This window comes from Lineus longissimus, chromosome 9 (assembly GCF_910592395.1).
Source record: "Lineus longissimus chromosome 9, tnLinLong1.2, whole genome shotgun sequence".
Classification (NCBI taxonomy): Eukaryota; Metazoa; Nemertea; class Pilidiophora; order Heteronemertea; family Lineidae; genus Lineus; species Lineus longissimus.
The window spans coordinates 2816688-2840148 of record NC_088316.1 but is presented as its reverse complement, the minus strand read 5'-3'; the positions used below and the strand labels follow the sequence as shown (position 1 = coordinate 2840148).

General features: G+C 41.6%; 1 protein-coding gene across 2 annotated transcripts; it reads left to right on the top strand.

Moving 5' to 3' along the window:
* The first annotated feature begins 364 nt into the window (after positions 1-364).
* On the top strand, positions 365-23461 carry LOC135493217 (paramyosin-like). 2 transcript variants are annotated; one of them, XM_064780319.1, is made up of 16 exons: positions 365-553; positions 8036-8092; positions 10128-10214; positions 13465-13631; positions 14076-14154; positions 14439-14684; positions 15222-15418; positions 16394-16526; positions 16772-16988; positions 17453-17693; positions 19057-19252; positions 19632-19760; positions 19988-20359; positions 20856-21056; positions 21685-21865; positions 22360-23461. In XM_064780319.1, exons 1-15 carry the CDS (start codon positions 470-472, stop codon positions 21853-21855), a joined length of 2577 nt encoding a protein of 858 aa, XP_064636389.1. In that variant the 5' UTR covers positions 365-469; the 3' UTR covers positions 21856-21865; positions 22360-23461. The 2 variants fall into 2 exon arrangements, with proteins under 2 accessions (XP_064636389.1, XP_064636388.1); XM_064780318.1 differs by lacking the exon at positions 10128-10214 and adding an exon at positions 9972-10058.

Genomic DNA, 23461 nt, shown 5'->3' with positions numbered 1-23461 from the left:
TTCTGAGCCATGTTCATTTTTGGTATCCACCAATGGTGCAAACCTGTAGCTACCTTTGATTTCACCTGAGGGAGGTGCTATTATTTGTTAAACCGGAAGTTGCCCAAGTTTTCTTCATTTCGAAAAAGGGCCATTGGCAAGGTCCTTGTGTTGTTATTGTGCAAAAAACTCCATTTTATTACCAGATTCGACGGTTGTTACGTTCACTTTCAAATCAAACCACGGACTACTGGTATATGAAATTATGATTAAGGATTGCTCTCTCAATTATCGTCTGCTCGAAGTGATGCGCTGGTGAACGCCACCTAGCGGAGTAGCGATGACGGTACTGCTCCCCTGCTGAGGTATAAAAGCGTTGTACGCAAGAATGGGTAGGTCAGTCTGCCTCGAGTCATCAGCGGCGTGCACTTTGTAGGGATCCATAAGCTCCTTTCGTCTCTTTCATTCGGACCCAGCAAACGTTGCCAAAATGGATAGCGAAAGTCATGTGAAGATTACGCGGAATTATCAGGTCTTCAGGGGCATGTCACCAACTATGTCCAACAGACTTGAGGTAAGAAAGAACAACCCATTTCTCCCTTAATTGACCAAATTGCCTGTGCGTCTGATATGCATTTGTATCAATATTACATGTGATGCTAATATTTGCTGGTAAAATGGTTGCCCCTTGTGCTTTTACATAGGGATGTGTACTTGAATGCACATGTGTGGCAGCCATCTTAGATTGACACTGACTCAACCTGGATTATACAAATTTGTCTTTGATATACAATACATACATGTAACATCCAAGGATAATATTTGATATTTGCCCTTATTCGGCTCATGGTCATTAAATCAAAAGACGTGCAGCACACTGGACTACATTTCTTATGGATATGTTCTAATTTTGGATTAAAAGTTCCAGTGGTTTATTTCTGGATGCGGGTGGCCACGCCCACCTGGCAGAACCATGGCGTACAGTATTCATAGCAAAGGCAATGAAGAGGTAACATGGGAAGGAACTTTCTTTTAATTGGAATTCCTCTCGAGTCCATGGTCAGATCTGGTCAGGATGTGATCAGACCTGCGGGTAGCTGCACTAACTTCGAGTCGGCGTTCGGACCTTTTCCCGTTGTCATGTGCACGCCCGGGGTATCCACGTACATGCATATTTGCGACCAAATCCTTCACATACAAGTAGTATGCCTCACTGCTCTTGCAGCAATCGAATATCCATTCAATTAACCACTTTATCTTCGTCAGAATCACAGCTACACTTGGTGATCAACGAATTCTAATTCAATTGGTGGCAAAATGTATTGCGGTTTATATTTCAATTGCATCATTATCTCCTAAAAAGCCTGCACAATCAGATGTTGGTTTAACGTTACTTTTATCTCAATACTGCTAAACGTACAAATGTGATGAAATTGTCAAACTAATTCTGATCAGATTATGTTAATCACAAGCGAATTATCATGTACATTGTAACCAGATGCTTACCACGTTAAGTAAATGCCGTAATGGTGAGTATTGATAAAATTACAATATGCCTTTTTACATTGTACTTACACTTCAAGAAAAAATGATTTCAAATTATTGTTTTCGAAAGGATTTGAAAGGGTGTATTAAGTTATGATATGAGTGTGTTTATACTGCAACGAACCTTACTTATTACCAAAAAAAATTGAAAATGAACAAAACGGCCTATACTATTCATCATGCGTTGAAACAGCTCAGTAAACTCCTCCCAACCACTACTGAATACATCACTTTGTATTGAGCGCATTCTCAGAATATTTTCAAGATGGATATTTATACACAACTCGTCGACTGGAGTGGGCCTTGACATACTGCTATCCTGGATTGATATTTGTTTGATCTGGAACGTATCAAACATGCACTTTATAGACTTTAAGCTAACTTAGTTGCATAATGTAAACATGTACAATGACTGTATGTTAAACGTGTACTAATATCTTACATAACAAGATGATTCATGAGGAATGATTTGATTTATTGTATACAAACTACAAAATGATAATTAAATGATTTTCTTAATACATGTACTTGTTTCATCAGTCAGTTTCGACACTCTTTCAACATCTTCAAAACTTCAATATTTTCAAAAACTTAAGACAGCTCAAAAAGCAAAAAGTAGAACAAGACAAATTATTTGCCAATATCAGAAGTACAGTGATATGTCCCACTCCCACTTCGCAGTATTAAGAACGTTTAAACTTCCGTTTCAGCAAAATAGTGGCCGCCAAGTTGAGAGCTACAGGTAGACATAAGAACGCCATTTTGTACGTCGACCTTGTTAGAGGTGGCTTAGAAAGGCAACGCGTTACTGCTTAGATACCTACCATCAATTTAGACTCGAGCATGTTATAAAAAGTGTAATGTATAAGTTATAGAATATGATATACGAATTATAGAATCGTGATGAAAGGGTGGCCATCAAGATTCTATAAAGATCATCTTCTTTTATGCGATCTCTACATGTCGTTCTCTGACAGTCTATTGGCGCGCAGTGAGATACTAAAGCATTTATATGCAGCTAAATTCGGGTCTATCTCGCCAAAGTCATACCTTTTATACCTTTACAAAATATAAATGAAATAGAAGACAAACAATAAAACTGCATACACGGGAAACAAAGAAGGCCATGGTGACCTAAATTTCCCCCTAAATGGCATCGCATCTATATGAATTTTTATGAATTATCTTGTTCAAAGAAGCGAGAGTACCCGCTGTGTATACCTTTCTTAAAATGTCTTGCTTTATATATGAATCATCGTCTGGATACAAATCAATGAGGTTTAAACTGTTTTGAACATCTTTACAATGGCAAACAACGAAATATCCGTAGAAAAAGTTCTTATCAATGATGGGGGCTTTTGCGAAGTCCCCGAAACGCCAGCGCCAACGCCTGCTTCATTGTTCAGTGCCGTGATCGGGGTATCGAACGATTGGTTGACGTTGGCGGTGGGACCTTGCGAAAACTCCCTATTTAATGGCACACTCCGCCGTCGGAGAAGTCAGTAGTTGTAATGAATATCCCAGCAAACGCATGATGTATAAGGATGTTTCAATATGGTACTTTGTGACTTATGCCTGCCTACCTGTTGGAACCATACTGCTTCGAGTGGTACAGTAAGGCTTCTTATCGACAACCAACTTCAACGCAACATATTGAAAATAAGTTGTCCTAACGTTAGCGCACTGGATACCAACGATAGGTATAAACTTCTATAACCAGATAACCAGATTATATATTGTTTAATGTGTCGAAAGAATAGCTTCTTCATCGGTTCATATCAGTCGTATTTCAATGCAGTTGGAGAAGGCATCATTATTTTCGAATGTTTGTTTTTTCCTACTTTACATTATATCGCCAAATATTATTTATAAAGCTACATGTGATGATGTCCCAGTTGACACCCAGCTGTCAGCTCAATACATATTACGTTCCGGCTTGTTCTTTCTTACACTCTAAGAAATACAAGTTTTTGAGTATCTGAAAAATTATCAAAGATTTATGTAGGGGAAACACAAATACATGTAATTTGCACCCCGTGGAGGTTTTCGGTAAAATGAAAATTTTGAGATTGAGAAAAACCCTCTAAGGCATCTTCACGTTGCTCCACGGGTAGTACACATGTATATGTGATGGCCGAAAAACAAAAGGTTTTTAAAAGCTGAATAACCTTCATTTCTAAGGGAGTGTCGATTTCTTAGTTATTCATGAAGTGGTCTCGGTGAAGCTGGAGTATACATGGCGCTTGCCTCTCTATGAGATAAGACATTGACATGTATTTTTTCACCCACTAAAAAAACTCGACTCTAGTCCTTTGCTATCAGAAGAAACTGTACATCCAGAAGTGCAGTGCAGTATAGGCCTGTGTCTAACCTGTTAAGGTAGTCATTCAGGTGCGCACACTTCTACGATTACTCCGCGAACCTAGAAATAGCACCACAACAAAAATAACTCAAGCATGAGCTAGCCTACCTGTTGTTGAACACTAAGGGTAGAGGAACCGTTAAGATATAAAAATATGCATATGGCTGTTCAAAGACATTCAACATGTTCAATTTGGATGGACAAAGGTTTAGTGACACCGATTTCTACGGATCGGCAATGTGGGCATTGCGTCATGATTTTGCCATCCTTTTTGCTCGATTTTGTAGCAAGTAAAAAGAAATGAGCTTACATCGGTGCAACAAGAGCATTTTTGTGTTACCTTCGAACCCGTTTTGTTCTTTTTATCTTATCGTAGTGATAATGAAACAGACACAGAAATAAATGAGGTGTAAGCTACATTCATTTCCATTGTTAGCATGTTGGTCCAGTGAAAAAAAGGAAGGCGTGTATCAGCTTGATAGTTCACTTCGAGAATAAAAGTGGATATCAGTTTCGCGAACCTTCGCGCAGGTAGTTTCATATTGCACCTACGATATATGTACACGCTGCAGCAAAATCAATTACATGTATAGTGCAGATAGCAGTCGGAAATTATCGGGAAGTACCAAACCAACCTGCTCGTATCTTAGCCTGGTAACATGATGAATATTGAAGACAACATTTTTTGGGGAACTTCTTCAGAATAGCTGGCAGAATTACCTGGAGGTATAACATTTTGAAGAGACCGGATTCGAAACCAGTCAAAATTTTACTTTGAACCAAGCTCTTCACTGAACTGAAATGCGAATTCAACTCGACTGGCATTGCCGACAGTCTAGTTAATCAGCTTCTATTTTTAAACTACGATGTCTACAGGGAAGAACGCCAGCAAATGGTTGCTTTGAAAGCCTCCATGGATGGTATAAAGATGGTATGATTCATGTAGCAAAGCATTTTAGGATAGGTATACACAGCCACTAGCGCTTCTCTGGGATTCTCTCAACGGTAACATTTCTGAATTAGATCGGCGATAGAGAAAAGACAACTTAAGAATAATGTGCATAAGGTTACTACAACAAATTGAGACTGAAAATGCTAGTGCAGGAAGGTCGGTCATACACTGCTGTTACATATAGCCTCGAAAATTTCAGTCGCCGATTCGAACTATCCCCCGAGTGGCCCCTCCGCGCTTGAAGTCCACCACTGTGTACATCAGTTTTAAAGAGTTTGTGCACAGGTTTCCTCAAGATAGAAATGATAATGAATATAATATAGATATAAAATGAATGAATGAATGAATGAATGAATGAATGAATGAATGAATGAATGAATGAATGAATGAATGAATGAATGAATGAATGAATGAATGAATGAATAAATGGTATGAAAACAAGAACAAGAACAATAAGAAAAAATGAAAAAATGAAAAAGGTTCGGAATCATCCGCGCAACCTCTCAGCAATCGGGCCTGTTTTCTATCCCAACATTGTTCGCTTTGGAAATTTTTATTTAGTCTCTCAACTGACTCCTGGCTCCTCACTAGATAACCGTGATTTGGCTCTCACGTGCTTTCTTCACAATATAAGAATTTTTCGCCTATACCTATTCTTGAAGGAAATACTGGGGTAGGGAAGAGGCACCTAGTGTACATTTTCGCAGTCCACAAACTACGGTTTGAATGGAAGTTTGACTCTATGCCTATAAATCAGCGGGTGAGATTTGGTAGGCGTAACAGGTTATCATTCTGTAGACATTCTCTCTACCAGTCTTTAACTTTTTACTCCCTGAATTCCAAGAGCGGTGATGTGCTGGCGCATTCCTTCTTCCTTTATCAGTCTGGCTATGCGCTGGCACACTTGGCAGTACTTGTTGCTTGGAATGCGGAGTTGTCAGTTGATAGTTCAAGGAAAACCCAATTGTTTGGACAGGTGAGATGGTTAAAATACGATTTGCTAAACTGAGATATATATTGGTGAGAAGGCTTCATAAAAAAACACTGAAAGATATTTCAAACGATATAGGAAACATTGTGATGGTGGCCAAAGAAGTTCGTTTAAAAAATGGCGAAACGTATTCATATGATATGTCGTCTAAGAGACGTTTTGGAATGGTTCATAAAGAGAGAAGTTTCCAATGGAAACTCTAGTTCACGGCACCCTAACCCAAGCGTTTGATGAAACTGTCACAAAATCTGCAAAAAAAGTTGATTTCTGCATGTTGTCAATTCCATTTGGATACCTACATCTATCACTAAACATGAAAACACAATTGAAAAGTGATATGTAAATGCCACCTTGTATTTTACAAGGTATTGGATTGGGCTTCGTTGATAAATTTGACAAGGTTTAGGGTGCCGGGAACTTTAGTGACGATCACCTCAATACAAGCCACAAGCAGGAAAAAACTTTGGTCACAAGTTCAAAAATGTTAAGGTTCTGGGCATCATTTGAGATACCGGGTTTGTGTAGGCTGAACTAAGGAAAAAAAGATGGGATGATAAACATACATGTATATACAGTGTCTACCACATTCTTGAAGGCATAGGTAAAAGCAACATGAACTCTGGCTGTAGCTACCTGCGATATGGTTCGAGATACCGACCGGGAGGTGGTGGGCTCTGGGCAATGCTAGCTGAGTAAACATGAAATACTTTCCCCGAAGCGCCAGAAAAATGTTGCCAAAGATGATGCATCCATGTAAAAAAAACATTTTGCCATTGAACATAATATAATATGTACGGATAGAAGCAATATTGCACGACTTTATGCCATACGGAATTCCGTGAACATGTTAGTTATCATCGGTACGGTGTAAGCGATTACCATTTTCATTACTAAGCACTGGTATGCCTATGAGGAGAAACTGGTGGCGACTCCACTGAGTTTCTGCTATTAGCAAGAATATCAAATCGTGCTATAAATAAAGAACCATGGAAAATCAGATTCCCTAGTAGATGTCATTGAGTTTCAGCTTGAGTAACCAGTCGTCTAAGGTTTCAACGGGCGTTTCAGTCCGTTGATTTCCCAGCAAGTTCACCACATGATCGTAAACCTAGCGAAACATGTACGTTAAGCAGGTTTTACGGCGAGAAATCAAGAAAAAGTTATACATGCATTTTCTGTACATTAGTAAACGTGTAAATGCGAATGTACAGTAAACCAAAAACTCCAATATCTCTAAAATTCCCTTTTTTAGGAGTGAATCATTATAGCATGTGGTACCACATATCACGCTACCATAACATATAGTTTGCCTGAAGAATTTTTCTAACTTTGTGTCTGTAACCAGTGTAAACATGTTGCAGCTATTTTCCCTGCTGGCCATATCTTGGCAACTACCTTCAGGTAATTATGTTCTAGGTATATATAGTAAATATACTTCCAAAGAAAGATAAACACGGCATCTATGATATAAATCACGCCACGTGGGTAGAATTTGCAAGGTTTTATAGAAAATGTGTATGAATTCCTAGCCTGGAATGCTTTCTGGATAATCTCGCTTTCAGAAGCAATCCAGTGTCGTAATGAAGTCTTCTGAAGGTTAACAAACGCATCAGAAATACTCTCCCTCTAGTAATGTAATGATATATTTTATAACATTCTCTGACTCATTTCATACGCCTTCCACTTTGGGGTAAATCTAAAGCCGAGGCAGGTCAAAGAAATAGTCCGTCTGCTTGTTTTCGCAAACGTGGCTTTGTATTTAGCCTTTGGAAAACCTTCAATGGGTTTTCGGCCAACACGAATATTCATCCCGGGGAGGTTTTTCAGCTAAAGAAGAAAAAATTGATGAGGTTTTCTGGAATCTCACAAAGTATTATAGATTTTTTTAATTTTCCCGAAAAACCTCTGCCGGGGTAGATATATGTGTTGGCCGAGAAACCTTAAAGGTTTTTCAAAAGATAAAAAACCTTTGTTTCTAAGAGTGTAGCTGGACACCACCTCCAGCACCCCAAATTACGCTTCCGGAATTCCTGTACGGGAACAAATTACTTTCGCATCAAATGCACACAAATGCACATAGGTACACACAATCAACGTGATATGTCGTCTTACTACAACAATACCCCTGCTCTTAGGTTTTAACCTGGATGCTTCTTCGGTCGCATCAGTTTACGGTCGAACTAAAATTCCATTCGTCTCGTTACAGATCCGAGTCAGAGAGCTTGAGGATGCCCTGGATTTCGAACGGGAGGCCAGGATCAGGGTACGTATTAAGTATGGCCTCGCGTGGCCGGTGAACAAATCATAAGCCTGTGGAAAGTATAATCAAATTATAGAGTTGTGGGACCTTTGATTATAGCCGGTAATAATTTCTACTGCTTTCCTACATTTTTTTTCAAATATCAGTGCTAAGAATAGTGTTTGATATTCTTGCCATAAGCAAGGTCTTAAAAGATCTTAAAACCAATATCGTATTTTGCGCTTTGCTTCTGCGGACCATCTCGCTTCCGGTTGTGTAGTAATACGACCAGGCACTGTTCGAGCTACAATTTTAATTTATAGTAGTAAATGCAACTTGTCTTAGACACTACATGCACGTCAATCAATATCAGTTCATAATTTTCATGAAAGTAGCCATTTTCATTTCCCCTGACCCCGAAATTCATTACCAAGTTCCGGTAGATTCCGTAAAAAACCATTGTTAGATGAAACCGGATTTGGCGCAAGTTTGTTAAATCATTTATATTTTTGCATGAAGCTTTCCCAGTCTCATAAAAAACGGGTTTTCTTTGCACAGGAGCACTCTAAATATCGACATCACAGAAAGTATGTATTCGTGTGGTACATACCTATACTACCGCTCCTGGGTTTGATCCCAGTCATGAGGCCCGACCTACTGTGATTCGATAGAGTGACCCCTGCGTGACTGGTGTGTTAGGGTGCTAAACCTGTCGTGTCTTATTGACGGCAATCCTGCAACGCTGACCGGAGATGTGCCAATAATATTGACGGCAATAATACGGATGCCAACATGTATAATAACTACTTATACGTCTTGAAATGCATGCCTGCGTGCTATATGCACCGGCGCTATCATTTGGCGAGTTTCACAACCCTAATGAACGTTGAAAGTACGAATTCTAAAAGTCTATGGACCCCTATACGATCAGTTCCCGTACAAGCAAATTACAAATGCCAATTTACGACTGTCAGGTCGGGAAATGAAAAAACACCTGAGATTATGTCAGATACGTACTAAAAAGGCCTGCTTAAGACCTCTTTGGGATGCATATTTGTTTGATCTTATAGGGTACTGAAGAGGCCTATCTCCTCTGCACGTTTCCTTCAAAATCGTTAAATTCGTCTCCTATTTCTCTCACTCTCATGTTGATGTTCCACCACTAAAGTGTTCGAGCCTCACATTCCTCATATCTATGTGATATATACCTGTTCTCGCCGTTATAGATAGGCATATCCCGCTACCGTGGTCTCTCAACGAGCCTGGAGATACCGGGCTGCTGAGGCGCACCTGTATTACTTAGTACTTGCGCGGGGTCGGCCATATTTAGACGGGCCTTCCTCCCGGAGCCTTTAGTGTGCGTAGGCGTGAAATTGTGGGTTTCCACGCATATTTGTGCCTGGTGCTGAGTGCTGAAACTAGTGTCAAATACTTAAGCAAAAAGATATGATGATAAACGATAGACATGATATTATGATAGTATGAAGTGTAGACAGACAAAAAAGAAACGAAAGTCAATTTTGGTTATGGTGGAAAAGGGTATGGAGGCTTTTTCATGTACCTTTGGTACATATTCATATAATTCTGCAACGAAACCAAGTGCTTGTACATACGCACTCATTTCAGCAGTTTATTAACACGTGTGATCCACCCAGCGATTCCAACCTACCCATGCGGTCATAAATCCTTGGTTCATCTCTCCACACGATTTCGGATCATTTGTTAACTTTCATATCCCAGCATTGCCGGTGCCCCATCACACATCGTATCTGTTCCTGTTAGATTTTTTTTCTAATCCTATATCTGTGTGGCTTGCTACCATCGCCTCCTAACGGGTGTTCCACTGCGTAAGCACGCCACTAACCAATCACAGATAAACCGACATATAATTGGCTAATTTCAGGCAGAAAAACTAAATGCAGAATATCAAATTCACATTGACGCCCTGAATGACCAAATTGAGGAGATCGGCGGATCAACGTTCACACATGTAAGTTGTATGTGACCTGTGATTGGTTGTTGATGTTTTTTTAATCATGGCTGTGATTGGTTATTTCAGGCAGAGAAATTGGCAACAGAATTACAGATTGCAAACGACGCCGTCAATGACCGATGTGACGAGCTCGACTCTTCGTCGCATCATACAGTGAGTTCGGAAGCGTGCCTCGTGCTGAGAGTGACTTTGCCTCGGTTTCAAATGCAGAAAAATCGATTTCCTATGCTCTCCTAGGAAAAAGGTGATAGGTCCCTTGCGGAGAGCGGTAAGGAAGACAAATCTTTCGCTCGCATATCCAATTCAGGTTCCTTCTTATGAGTGAAACACTAAATATACATGGTTTGGCTTTTGCACTGGGTCCCGTTAGGCTAGTTCTGCGGTCTGTAACGAAAGGTGAACACATGTCGGCATTTCCGCATAAACAATCAGACTTTATTCGATATGATTTACGCACAAAAAAAGAATTTCATCAGCGTATATTATATTCGATAGGATTCATATGTGAGAACAAAAAAGAAATTCACCAGTGCATCTGCATTTGAAACCGAAGCAAGGTCGAGATACCAATATTAGCACGTAGTTCCGTCGCGGTAGGTATTTCGATGTGTCTCCCGATTCGTCGTGGCCGGAGTATCAATCACGTCATATCATGAGGTCCTGTTCGCCAGGGAGACACACTCGATTTCGAACTATCCAATCATTTGAAGAGCATGACAGTACATAAGAACAGACGGAGATTTAAGTAGAAAAATAAGCACAATAGACTCAAATCTTTCGCTCGATCATTGCCAATTCCTCGCGAATTCCCAATTCCTCCTTCTTGTTAAAGGATTTGATACCGAACTGAAAATATTGGTTGTTTCATCAAACACAGCGAGGTTGGAGCTAAAATGCAAGCCAAAATCGAGGCGCCAGCCGAGTTATTGGGCAAAACGACACCTTACACACTAGCGGTTGTGCTTGTGAAAACGAGGTACTGTAGGCGCGAGCGCATTATACTTGTACACTGTAAACTGTGGTTCATTGTAGCAAGGTGTTTTAAAATCTGAAATTAAAGCCTAGTAAGAAAGGACGCATTGAAATAAACGTGTACTTGTAAATACATGGAAGAGTACAGCAAGAAACAGTATCAATTAACTCTTTCCCTCAGAACCAGATATTACCGGTGTGGCGGGGATAGTAGTCCTAGGGCTGATAGTCCGTGAAACAATAGCCCGCGTTGCTAAATGTTTTGGTTAGGGTTAGCGGTACAATAGATCATGCTGCTTAATTGGTCAAATACAATGCTACCGGACTATGACTCCAGGGGGACTATATCCGCTGTCACACCGGGTTGACGCCCATCCCAATCGTACATTGAATCAAATAAAAGAAAGCAAATTGTAACATGCTTATTATCTGATTGGATAGTTTTTCTGAACTCACTCGGTTATGTCTAGAATAGAACTGCTTGTTCATTATTTTATCTATGTTGCAACATTATCATCATTATTTGCGATAACTGCTGGCATTAAGCGTTAAATCCTTGATATTTATACTCTAATTTCACCCATCTAAGACCGATTTTGAATACTCTACATGTGTGTGTATATTATGCACATAGTTTTGCGATGCCAAATGTTCGAATTCGATAAACAACGCATTGGCGTCACCAAGTTGACCATCATATATCATTCGGCTTCGCCTTTGCAATCAATTGACCAGCTCGATACATCGATGAGACCAGAAAATATTTGGCCAGTGAAAATTTCTAAATTGCGCGATCTTTGGTAAAACGAACTTCTTGATGAACTTACTGTGCGAACATTTTAATGCGTAATGCCGGCTAAGACCACTCCTCAATATAGCTTCGTATCTAAACACAGGAACCTTTTTGAGCGCACTTAAAATTGTAAAGTTTTTCAGTTTTCACGAAAGAGTTTGACATACATTTCACATTCGAGTAACCAGCCTAGTTGGATTTATGAGAAAAACCAAACATTGAAGAAATTGGCCCAGTACTTCTGGAAAAGCCTACATGTATAACTTGCAAGCTGCCATCAGCCGTCAGCTGCCATCGGTGACAGTAATTAACTTTTGACAACAACTTTTGAAACGACAGTTAAGTGCGCTCCAAAATATTCCGACAGTATTTAAGCATCGTGTTTATGTTGGTAAATCAACGTACATGTACATGTAATATCTTCTTCTTTTGTTGCCGTCTTTATATTGAGTTATTTTCATTGTTTCTTTGTTTTATTCCTGTATCTTTTTTTTCGTGAGGTTACTGTAATATGTGCGTAATAAGAATTGATAGACACCCATCTTCATTAATTCTTGGTGATACCGTGTATGATCAATTTTCACGACATATCAAAATCATACCTACAAGTACATAAGTACCAAGATTTTGAATTCGTTATGTGGCCAATTTGGATGTTTCAACGAACCTGGTATAATTTTGACCCCAAGATTTTTGACATCACTTCGTTCTCCACTTTGAGAAAAGAAGTATGATTTGATACAAAGCACTGGGCGTCAGGATACATGAACCAACTGATAATCATATAAAAACACGGGTTCAGGACAAGAAATTTGTCTTATATTCTCTGGACACTATTTTCCTCTTAGTTTAAACAATTATGTTCCGTTACTTTATTCGTGTTACGCTACGATTGATGTTGATACGCGTATAGTAGTTTAAATACATTGTATGTGCTGTCTCTAGTTTAATGTTTTTATTTTCAAGTTTTGATCACCATCATGGGTGTAATCATTACACCTAGACTATATGTTATTTCTTATCTTTTCTTTCATTTCGCACTTGCTGCGCTAATAGTCTGGGCTAAGTTTCATTTGGTTTCGGCCCTCAAAATCGTTTGCAAAGAAAACTTTCCTGAGACGAATGTATAAATACTTCTCCATCATCCTATGGATGAAGATTCACTAGAAGAATAGAATAATGAAATCAATATTACTCCGCTGTGTTTTGCCGGTATGAACACGTATTTACACTGTCGTTCGAGATCTATACTCGGCGCACTGAATCACGTCCACCTTAAAATGACAGCAGAATAGTTCGGTCAACTGGCAATTGTTATCTGCGAATTTAGCAAGGAACTCGGCAATTCATAACAACGGTACCTTAAAAAGACTGTCATTATGTCATTTAGGTTTCTTGGAACTCCTTGGCACAGAAATATTGAGCTTTCTTTATCGGCCCAAAAACAAAGACAATAGGGAGTTTTCGCAAACCCCCGAAACGCCAACATGAACGCCTATTCCATTGCTCGATCTCCTGATATGTCGAACAATGGGATAGGCCTTCACGTTTGGATTTCGGGGCCTTTGCGAAAACTCCCTAGTATCCCAAGACTTCCACATACGTCTTCAAATGTTTACCCATTACCTACATTATTAGGTTGAGATCACGAAGAAGAGGGAGATTGAGATCACCAAACTGAGGAAGGATCTGGATGCAGCCAACTCGCAGATTGAGCTCAGCGAGTCATCCATGAGGAAGAGATACCAGAACACCATCAACGAACAATCAGAACAGATCGAGGCTCTACAGAGAGCGAAAAACAAGTAAGCGATTGTGCAAAGATCTGGTAAAGGAATTTTAAACAAGTTTGTCTGAATTCGAAATTCATCAGAACTCCTGATCCTCCCCCTCAATTCCAAACTTCAGCTTTTGCAAATGCAGATTTTCGACGAGCTGATTGGTCGGAATAATCGTCACAAAAAGAACCTCATGAAATCCACGATCCGTTGTAAAAAGATCTAAAATCCTCTCAGAGACCATTTGCACCCACACGAGGAAACGTAGCTCCAAAGATAATGAGATAAAGATAGACCTAAGGCAGATCTTCGAGGCCATTTGGACCCATGTCGGCGGCATATGCCTCTAATGGCCTCAATTCCTTTGAAATGTGAGGGAGATTATAAAAACAGTACCTCGACAGTTCGGGTCTTCGGCCAATAATCTCACCATACCATCATCATCATCACTATTTTGTTGAATTTTTTCAGATCAGAGAAGGAGCGTTCCACCCTTATTATCGAAATCGACAACTTGTCTTCACAGCTCGATGGTGCCCTCAAGGGAAAGGTAGGTGCAGGGATCTGACTTAAATCAAGGAGCCATGGGTTCGAACCCCGGTATCCTCACTACTTGATCAACCAGGGTCGAGCTGATTCGATACTCTCGCTCGCCGTGATGTCAGTTAGGATTTGTGGTTGTCGTAAAGCGCTTTCAGGAAGACCCTTGTAACGCTGTTGTGACTCAAATACCAGGTTCATGCGTTGTCCTCCGTAAGCATGGTACTCGATCGGTACCGAATAAGCTTAGCCCCATGCGCGTAATTCAAAGATTTCATGTTTTAACATTTTAAGGCTACAGCTGAGAGCAGGGCTGACGGTATGGACGCCCAACTCGCCCGCTTCAAGCAACAGGTGGACGACCTCACCAAGCAAGTCAACGACCTGAACGCCCTCAAGGCCCGCGTCACACAGGAGAACTTCGAGCTCCAGAGGCAGGTGCAGGAGTTGGACAGCACTTTGGTCACCCTCCACAAGCAGCGATCTGGCCTCCAGGGCACCGTGGATGACCTCAAGCGATCCCTCGATGAGGAGACCAGGGTAGGTCTTAAAATACATACACATGCACATGGTCATGGTCATGCTTCCAAGTTTCTGTGCGCATTGAAGAGGGTAGCTCTTGGTCCAAAATTGTCCAATGACGGAAGTGATCATTTGGGGAAGGTGGCCATGTCTTGCAAGCGTCATTGTCGGCGGTAATCTACACTCCTCACGCGGCACCATTGGAAGAGAATATGGGACACAGCTGACGACAGGTCAATCTAGTTTGCAAGCATTCAGCTGAAAAAGCAAACTGCAAATTGCCTTGCGGGTGGACCATAGGCACATTTTGGCTACATGTAAAACTTGAAATCCTTAAGCAATTTAAGTTCTCGCCAAAATGGTAGTACCCATGGTCAACCTTTAACACATTTTACAAGCAACGGTGCAGAGTGGCACAGCGCACCACGATCATTCTTTCATTGGTTATGATAAGCTGTCCTCGTAAACCTTTTATTTTTATTCAGTAACGTTAAATAGAAAGGTTTTGCGTTGTATACATTTACCCAGCTTCAAATTCACGTTCTTCCATTGCAGCAACGCAACAGCTTGAGCATCCAGCTCTCCGCCGTCCAGGGTGATTACGACAACCTGAATGCCCGTTATGAAGAAGAGTCCGAGGCCAATGGCCTTCTCCGTAACCAGATCAGCAAACTGAACGCCGACCTCCAGGGCTTGAAGTCCAAGTACGAGAGGGAGCTCATGGCACGCACTGAAGAACTCGAGGAGGCCAGGTCAGTCAGTGTGCGAGTGTTGCATAAGCCACACTCTCAGAAATAAAGGGTTTATCGGCCAAGACAAACGTGCACCCCGAAGAGAATTTTTGGTAAGATGAAAACCCCAAAATAGTTTGTGAGATTGTGAACTTTGCTAAAATACCTCTATAGGGTGTATATTTGTTTTGGCCCAAAAACCATAAGTTGAAGGTTTTTCAAAAGCTGCAAAACCTTTCTTTCTAAGAGAAGCATGGAATTGTCACGGTATGAAAATTTCGTGAAAAGATCATTTCAAGATTTCATGGCTAACAGCTTTTACAAATAAGAACATTTCTTTTGATATCATACCAATATGATTATACCATGCAAAGCATTTTTGAGGTTTTAATGTCATATTATAGGTTGTAACCTTAGCTCCAAGAGGTAACACAGCGACCTTGATTCACCCTAAACTTATTCAGGCAGTGATCGATACTGGATCAATGCTCTTCCCACGACGGCAGAGGTTCTGTTTTAATTTAGGCCGGGACTATTTGGCAAGCCGCTCGCCGAACAGGCATCTTTTTTTGTCCTGTTTGGAGAGCCGCTTGCCAAACAGCACTAAAAAGCCACCCTGGTTGGCCAGCCGGGCTTGCCAAACAGGTAAAAAATCTACCCTGTTTGGCGAGCTGGAGACTTTACTTTAGGAAGTGAGTACTTGGCAAGCCCGGCTTACCAAACAGCGACTTTTTCTTGTCCTGAATGGACAGCCGAACTCATTAATATTAAAGTAAAGTCTCCAGCTCGCCAAACAGGGTAGATTTTTTACCTGTTTGGCAAGCCCTGCTGGCCGAACAGGGTGGCTTTTTAGTGCTGTTTGGCAAGCGGCTCTCCAAACAGGACAAAAAAAGATGCCTGTTCGGCGAGCGGCTTGCCAAATAGTCACTTCCAATAATTTAAGCAGTTACCTCACCCACGACGCTTTTTTTCAATATTATCTCCTTTCACCTTTAGACGCCGCCTTTCTGCCCGTATCGCGGAACTTGAGAGTGATTGTGACCAACTCCGATCCAAGAACAACAGTCTTGAAAAAATGAAATCTAAACTCACCATCGAAATCAAGGATCTCACCATTGAACTAGAAAATGTGAGTAGCCTAAGTCCTATCAGAGGGGAAGGGGTCTTTAAATTGTTAAAGTTGAGAAAACGTGGCCATTTTCCTCAAGGAATTTTTTAGACTGCTTCAGAAAATGCATGTACATGTATACGTTTCATTTAAATTTGAATAGGGAGCCAGCAAAGTTTTTGCTAACCTTTCTTGAATTTATCTGGAAGAAAGCTCGGTCGCTGAGTTAGGTCGTCAGTTTAAGGCCATACATCGCTCTTTCGTAGGTAACCGCCGCCAATGCTGACCTAGCGAAGAAGCTGAAGGGAGCCGAGAGTGCCCTTGCCGAGATGCAGAGGCGATATGACGAGGTGTCCGCGGAAGTTGCCCTGCTGAGGTCGGAGAACGGCAATCTTGCCCAGGAGAACTACAAGCTCAAGATCACCATCACCGAAGTCACGGAGAAGAAGGACGCACTCGAGAGAGAGAACAGACAACTTTCGGGTGAGTTCGGGCCATGTAAGGAGGACTGTCATTGGCAGCAAGAAAAAGATTCGACGTCGGGAGTGACCCGAGCTTTTGAGCCCGCTCTCTGGGTCATGTGTTTTATGGGGACGTCTGAGAGATAGATTGACACGTTTTTCTGTGTTACCCGATATCGAAAAGACATGGTCTCTCTAACTCCCTATTGATGGATAACACTCAATTGAAAAAATGGGGAACAACAATAGAGGTTACACCGGTGTAACATCTGTGGTTGTTCCCCATGTTTCAGTGTTTCCAAACAATAGGCAGCTAGAGAGACCATGACTTTTCAATAGGGGGGATACACAGAAAAACTCGTCAATCTATTTTTTAGCGTTCCCAAACAATGAGGGGAAACACTCAAAAACAGAAACACTCAAAAACATTACACCGGTATTGAATTCAAAGCTACAAGCTGCTAACCTGTTGATATTATCTTTCAGAGGCTCTTCGGGAAGCCAAGGACGGCCTGCGTGACGCCAACCGCCAGCTCAACGAGCTTAGCGGCCTCAAGATCGCCCTTGAGGCTGAGAGGGATCAGTTGGCCAAGGCACTTGCCGATGCTGAAGACAACCTGAGGGACGTTGAAAACCGCCTTCACAGCGCCACCAATGCTTTGGAGCAGCTGAAGGTTGAATTCAACACAAGACTCAGGGAGAAGGAAGATGAACTTGAAGCCATTAAGTAAGTGCAACTAGACTCAGGGAGAAGGAAGATGAACTTGAAGCCATTAAGTAAGTGCAAGTAGACTCAGGGAGAAGGAAGATGAACTTGAAGCCATTAAGTAAGTGCACGTAGACTCAGGGAGAAGGAAGATGAACTTGAAGCAATTAAGTAAGTGCAAGTAGACTCAGGGAGAAGGAAGATGAACTTGAAGCCATTAAGTAAGTGCAAGTAGACTCAGGGAGAAGGAAGATGAACTTGAAGCCATTAAGTAAGTGCAAGTAGACTCAGGGAGAAGGAAGATGAACTTGAAGCCATTAAGTAAGTGCAAGTAGACTCAGGGAGAAGGAAGATGAACTTGAAGCCATTAAGTAAGTGCAAGTAGACTCAGGGAGAAGGAAGATGAACTTGAAGCCATTAAGTAAGTGCAAGTAGACTCAGGGAGAAGGAAGATGAACTTGAAGCCATTAAGTAAGTGCACGTAGACTCAGGGAGAAGGAAGATGAACTTGAAGCCATTAAGTAAGTGCACGTAGACTCAGGGAGAAGGAAGATGAACTTGAAGCCATTAAGTAAGTGCAAGTAGACTCAGGGAGAAGGAAGATGAACTTGAAGCCATTAAGTAAGTGCAAGTAGACTCAGGGAGAAGGAAGATGAACTTGAAGCCATTAAGTAAGTGCAAGTAGACTGAGGGAGAAGGAAGATGAACTTGAAGCCATTAAGTAAGTGCAAGTAGACTCAGGGAGAAGGAAGATGAACTTGAAGCCATTAAGTAAGTGCAAGTAGACTGAGGGAGAAGGAAGATGAACTTGAAGCCATTAAGTAAGTGCAAGTAGACTCAGGGAGAAGGAAGATGAACTTGAAGCCATTAAGTAAGTGCAAGTAGACTCAGGGAGAAGGAAGATGAACTTGAAGCCATTAAGTAAGTGCACGTAGACTCAGGGAGAAGGAAGATGAACTTGAAGCCATTAAGTAAGTGCACGTAGAGAGATTTACAGACTACAACGACCATTTAGAGTAAGAAGGTCGTGAAACTGACCTGGTTGGTGATTATTTAAGAAAGTAACTCAGGGAAGTATCATAGTGTAAGCTTACCACTTAAAAAGAACCTCTGTTGTTAGTGCAAATCGAGTCTTTCAATAAGAAAGACTCTGGTGCAAAATACAGTCGGTTATGCTACGTTGAAGACTATTTTCGGGTTTAGACGATACACCGGTAGGCTTTTTAAAGTTACATTTGTGTTACATGTAAATAAAAAAGCTCGATTTAAAGTGTTAAGTTGATCAAATTTTACCAATCTATAGCGTCGTGTCACAGTGATTATGCTGGTACGTTGTCGTCTGCGGGCTTACAACTGAACAGATTGCTACAAACCCTATTTGCAGGAGAAACAGCCAGAGGACAATTGAACAACTGAATATCCAGATTAGCGACATGGAAGCCAAGTATAAGAGCGATCTCAACCGACTGAAGAAGAAGTTCGAAGTGACCATCCACGAGTTGGAGCTCCAGGTCGACTCCCTCAACAAGGCTAATGCAGATCTCAACAAGCAAGTCAAACACTATATGCAGAGACTCAAGGTACATGTATTTGCAATAGCCGGATTAGAATGAATGGAGAATTCATAGAAATCTAGCACATTCTATCTTTTGATACTTCAAACTGATTGATAATCAAAGGCAGTACAATACCGTCAATATAATCGTCATTCGGTTCTTTAATAGCAAAACCTAAATCATTTGGACATAGAATTCTTCAGCAAATACTTAAATCGCGTTAAAAAATATCAATTTTTTATTACGAAGGAGGAAATCGAGGCTGTTGAAAATCGCCTGTCAAAATCCCAGTGAAAACCATAAGAGGGAGAATAAAGACAATGACAAACCATGCCGGATCATGCCGTAGCCCGGCAAGTTAAAGTTCGCTTTTAACACGCCCGTTCATTTCTTTCTGTTGTAGGAGGTCGAAGTTGCCCTTGAGGAGGAGCGTCACGGACATGAAATCGCCAGGACCGAGCTTGCTCAGAGTGAGAGGCGCCGCATCGCCCTGCAGACCGAGATTGACGACATCAGGTCACTACTCGAAGCCGTAAGTAAATATATCCGACCCGAGTATTTCTGACGATAGATGATAGAGACGATAGAGCTGTGGCCACGGCCTTTTAGTAGCAATGCAAGGCGTGTCTTGTTAACTACAAGGTGGTCTTACCTGCCGAAAGCAAAAAAGAATATGAATTTCAACATCGTCGATAAACCATGTTGTGTTGCTTCCTTCGTTGGTCATTGAGTAATAACTAAATATGCTGTTCCTTTCAGGCTGAGAGAGGCCGCAAGAACGCCGAAGGAGAACTTGCCGAGGCCTCCACCCGCGTCAGTGAGCTCACCATCATTGTGCAGGGACTCTCCAACGACAAGCGCCGCATGGAAGGTGACATTGCCGGCATGCAGGTTGACCTTGACGATGCCATCAATGCCCAGAGGGCCGCTGAAGACAGGGCCCAGCACCTCGCCAATGAGGTGGCCAGGCTGAGCGAGGAGCTCAGGCAGGAGCAGGAGAACTACAAGAATGCTGAGTCCCTGAGGAAGAAGCTTGAGATTGAGATCCGTGAGATCACAATCAGGCTTGAGGAGGCTGAGCAATTCGCTCTGAAGGAAGGAAAGAGAATTATTGCCAAGCTCCAAAATAGGGTGAGTTCCATCCCGGTTGAGGTATTGTTTCAATCCAACCACCATCCAGGAACTCGATAGGCCAGGGCGCCGGTCGTGGCGTTAGGATTATGCCATAATACCATCAGAAGCTTTCCCGATTACGCAGACAAGATTTGCGCAAAGGGTAACTCCCAGATGTATTCCCTCGGTAGCTAATAACCATGTACTAAGTATCTTGTCAGGCAAAGTGTCAAAAGAATGCCTTTCTTCAGAATGACAAGACAAGAAAATTTGATGGAGTCATCTCATGTCAGCAGAAACGTCAGCAACGGAATTATCGAGACCAACTGGCATGTATCTGGTATGGCCAGTCTAATATCTCGTTCACATAAGATATTCTCCAGTTGGTCTCGATAATTCCCTTTACAGCTTATACGTCATTGATATACTGACATGACGACCTTTCAAGGGGGACTAAGTTTACCCTCAAACCGGTAATCAAGTTTTAATGAAAACTTTGCTATTTTTATTTCAGGTACGTGAACTGGAAGCTGAACTGGAAGCTGAGCAGCGCCGTCATCGCGAGGCCGCTGCCAACGCTAGGAAGTACGACCGCCAGCTCAAGGAGTACCTTGTACAGTATGAGGAGAACACTCGTGTCATTGCCGAGCTACAGGATCTCCTCGACAAAACACAACTAAAGGCAAAATCGTACAAGAGGCAGATTGAAGAATGTGTAAGTTCCCGAGCTTCCTCGTAGTCTGGCCTGGCCAGAAGCGTTACATGGCCTGTCAACGACGTGCAGCGGCAAGCTTCACGGAGTGAGGGAGTCCAAACTCTTCTCTCGGGGCTAAATCTAAGCGCCAATTACGTAGTCCATGTTTTCCATGCAGTCCATTTCGTCATCCTGATCGTGCTCGGGCGACAAGACGAGGCTGGTCCAATGCGTCCGGAGTGTACAATTACTCAGTATACGCTGCTTTTGCTGCAGGCTGGATGGAGAAGTCGCCTCGTAGGGCGTGGTTCGATAGGATATCCCATCCTAGTTAACTCATCAACATGTCGTTTAAACTCAGTTGTTCAATCGGCATTGGAGATCGTTAGCTTAACTATAAAGCGTTATCTTCTTCAATGAATTTCATTTACAATAGAAGTTAACACCAACTGTAACGTCTAGTGAGCAACCGGATCCTTGTCTGGTAATCCGACGAGACAGGAGACAGTCGGGAGATCGCCAACCTTTTTTTCACGGGGGCGGCGCCGGCGTTGTGTAAGGGAACGATGCATTACAGAATCAGCGCCAGACAGTTGGATATGATCCTTGTTGCTGTTCTTTTTTATCTGTATTATCCTTGCACTTGCAGGAAGAGGTTACTGCCATCACGATGAACAAATACCGCAAGGCCCAGGCTCTATTGGACGAGGCTGAGCACAGAGCAGATATGGCCGAGCGCAGCGTGACCATCCGCAGGGGAGGAGGCCCAGGGCGATCGGTGTCCGTCACTAGAGAATACCGCAGAACTATCAGAAATTAAACAAGCCAACGTAAGTAACCTTTGATGACATAGCTGTGGTATCTTCATTGCCTATGATTTTAGCATCGCTGCGTAGGTGGACAGAACATACACCGCGTAAAAGTGATAGCCTAGAGTATAAAGTGAAACGGAAGTTAAGGATGCGCCGGGCTAAATGCTTGTCATGACTCATGTTTTCCCCATGTTTCCGTATGTGTCGCCGTTGACCTTGTGCGAATGCTGCCTTATTGGGGGTAAAGCAAGGCAAAGCGCGTCCATTGAAACCACATCGTTTGATATTCTACCTTAAATTGGTAGAAGGCATGATGGGTTACAACAGCGATGGGAATCTGTTTTAGATTTCTCATTTCTTCAGAGTTTAAACATCCCATGTTTTATATAAGATATTTGAATGGCTTGATTGTGGAGACGGTGAAGAGACATTCTACTTATCGTGTTCATGGTGCAAAGTGTAACATGTGTAAGCAATGACATTGTATTTATTATGATTTCTTCTATTTGCAGATGACTGCTGAAAAGTCGCGTATCTACATGTTATGAAGTCTTCCAGACTAAATCACTCTTGGAACGACATTCAGCGCCTATTGCGGCCAAGAAACATTCAAAAACGTTGAATTATTGTTATTTATGTCATATTTAAAGCCGTTTTTATATTTTACACGTATAGTATTCATTCACAAATGCTGCAAGTAATTTTTACAATGGTACAATGTAGAATGGACTGAGTTGACGAAGCCTTACCTTCAAGTGTATGACGCAAACTGTACAATTTTCGACCGAGAAAGGAACTTTCGGTATCTGGTGGTGATGAATTCAGGTTCTTGATATATAATAGACGCATTTGGAATTGGTCTGTCAACTCTTTCCTATAATACACTGCAATACCAGACGACATCATTTGTGATAAGTCAAAGAGGTCAAATACCAAGGTCATCGTCATGAATATTATATAGAAACAACACCAACGAAGAAAATCTATGTCGTCAAATTCATTTTGTTCTCGTCTTTCTTTTTGTTATGTTAAAGTAAATGTATAAATAAATATTTAAAAGGTAGATGTTCTGCAATCTTAAGTTAACCTAGCTAAGCTGACGGACAGCCCGAGCATCGCTGTGTATGAGAAACTAACGCTATTTTAAATCGTTTTGGTTCATTTTGCATGACCTGTGTAAAAATTCTAAAAAGCCTGTGCACATAGGAAAGTGGGGTTAAGTTATGGGGATTAGTGTATGTACCTAGGTAGTCAAGTTACATAGCCGAGCCGTAGTGCGAGCGGTATAAATGGTAAATAATCTCGTTTCGTGATGGGCCCATGTTCTGCCCAGGGCAGAGTTTCTTCATCTTGAAAAGTCTTACATATTCTAGTGGGACATTCAAAGCTAACATCCGGGACCTACAACGCCATGTGACTCTTGAGGAAGTCTGATCATGATGTGTGCGCATGCGTCCAGGCGCTCACAGACTGGAAGATGCCAAGCCTCGATTCAACCACCTCGGGATTGTATAGACATTATTCATTGAAACTATGCAATAATGCAAATAAAGAAACATTTTGTAATTGTTTATTTTGCATTAAATCTCGAGGACAAAGTTAAAATTCAGTTAC

What these genes read in the sequence shown, in the direction of transcription:
- LOC135493217 (XM_064780319.1), top strand. Translation starts at nt 470, where the DNA reads ATGGATAGCGAAAGTCATGTGAAGATTACGCGGAATTATCAGGTCTTC. An exon ending in CTATGTCCAACAGACTTGAG is followed by an intron (nt 554 to 8,035) that starts GTAAGAAAGAAC and finishes GTCTCGTTACAG; the next exon opens with ATCCGAGTCAGAGAGCTTGA. An exon ending in TCAGGTCACTACTCGAAGCC is followed by an intron (nt 19,761 to 19,987) that starts GTAAGTAAATAT and finishes TGTTCCTTTCAG; the next exon opens with GCTGAGAGAGGCCGCAAGAA.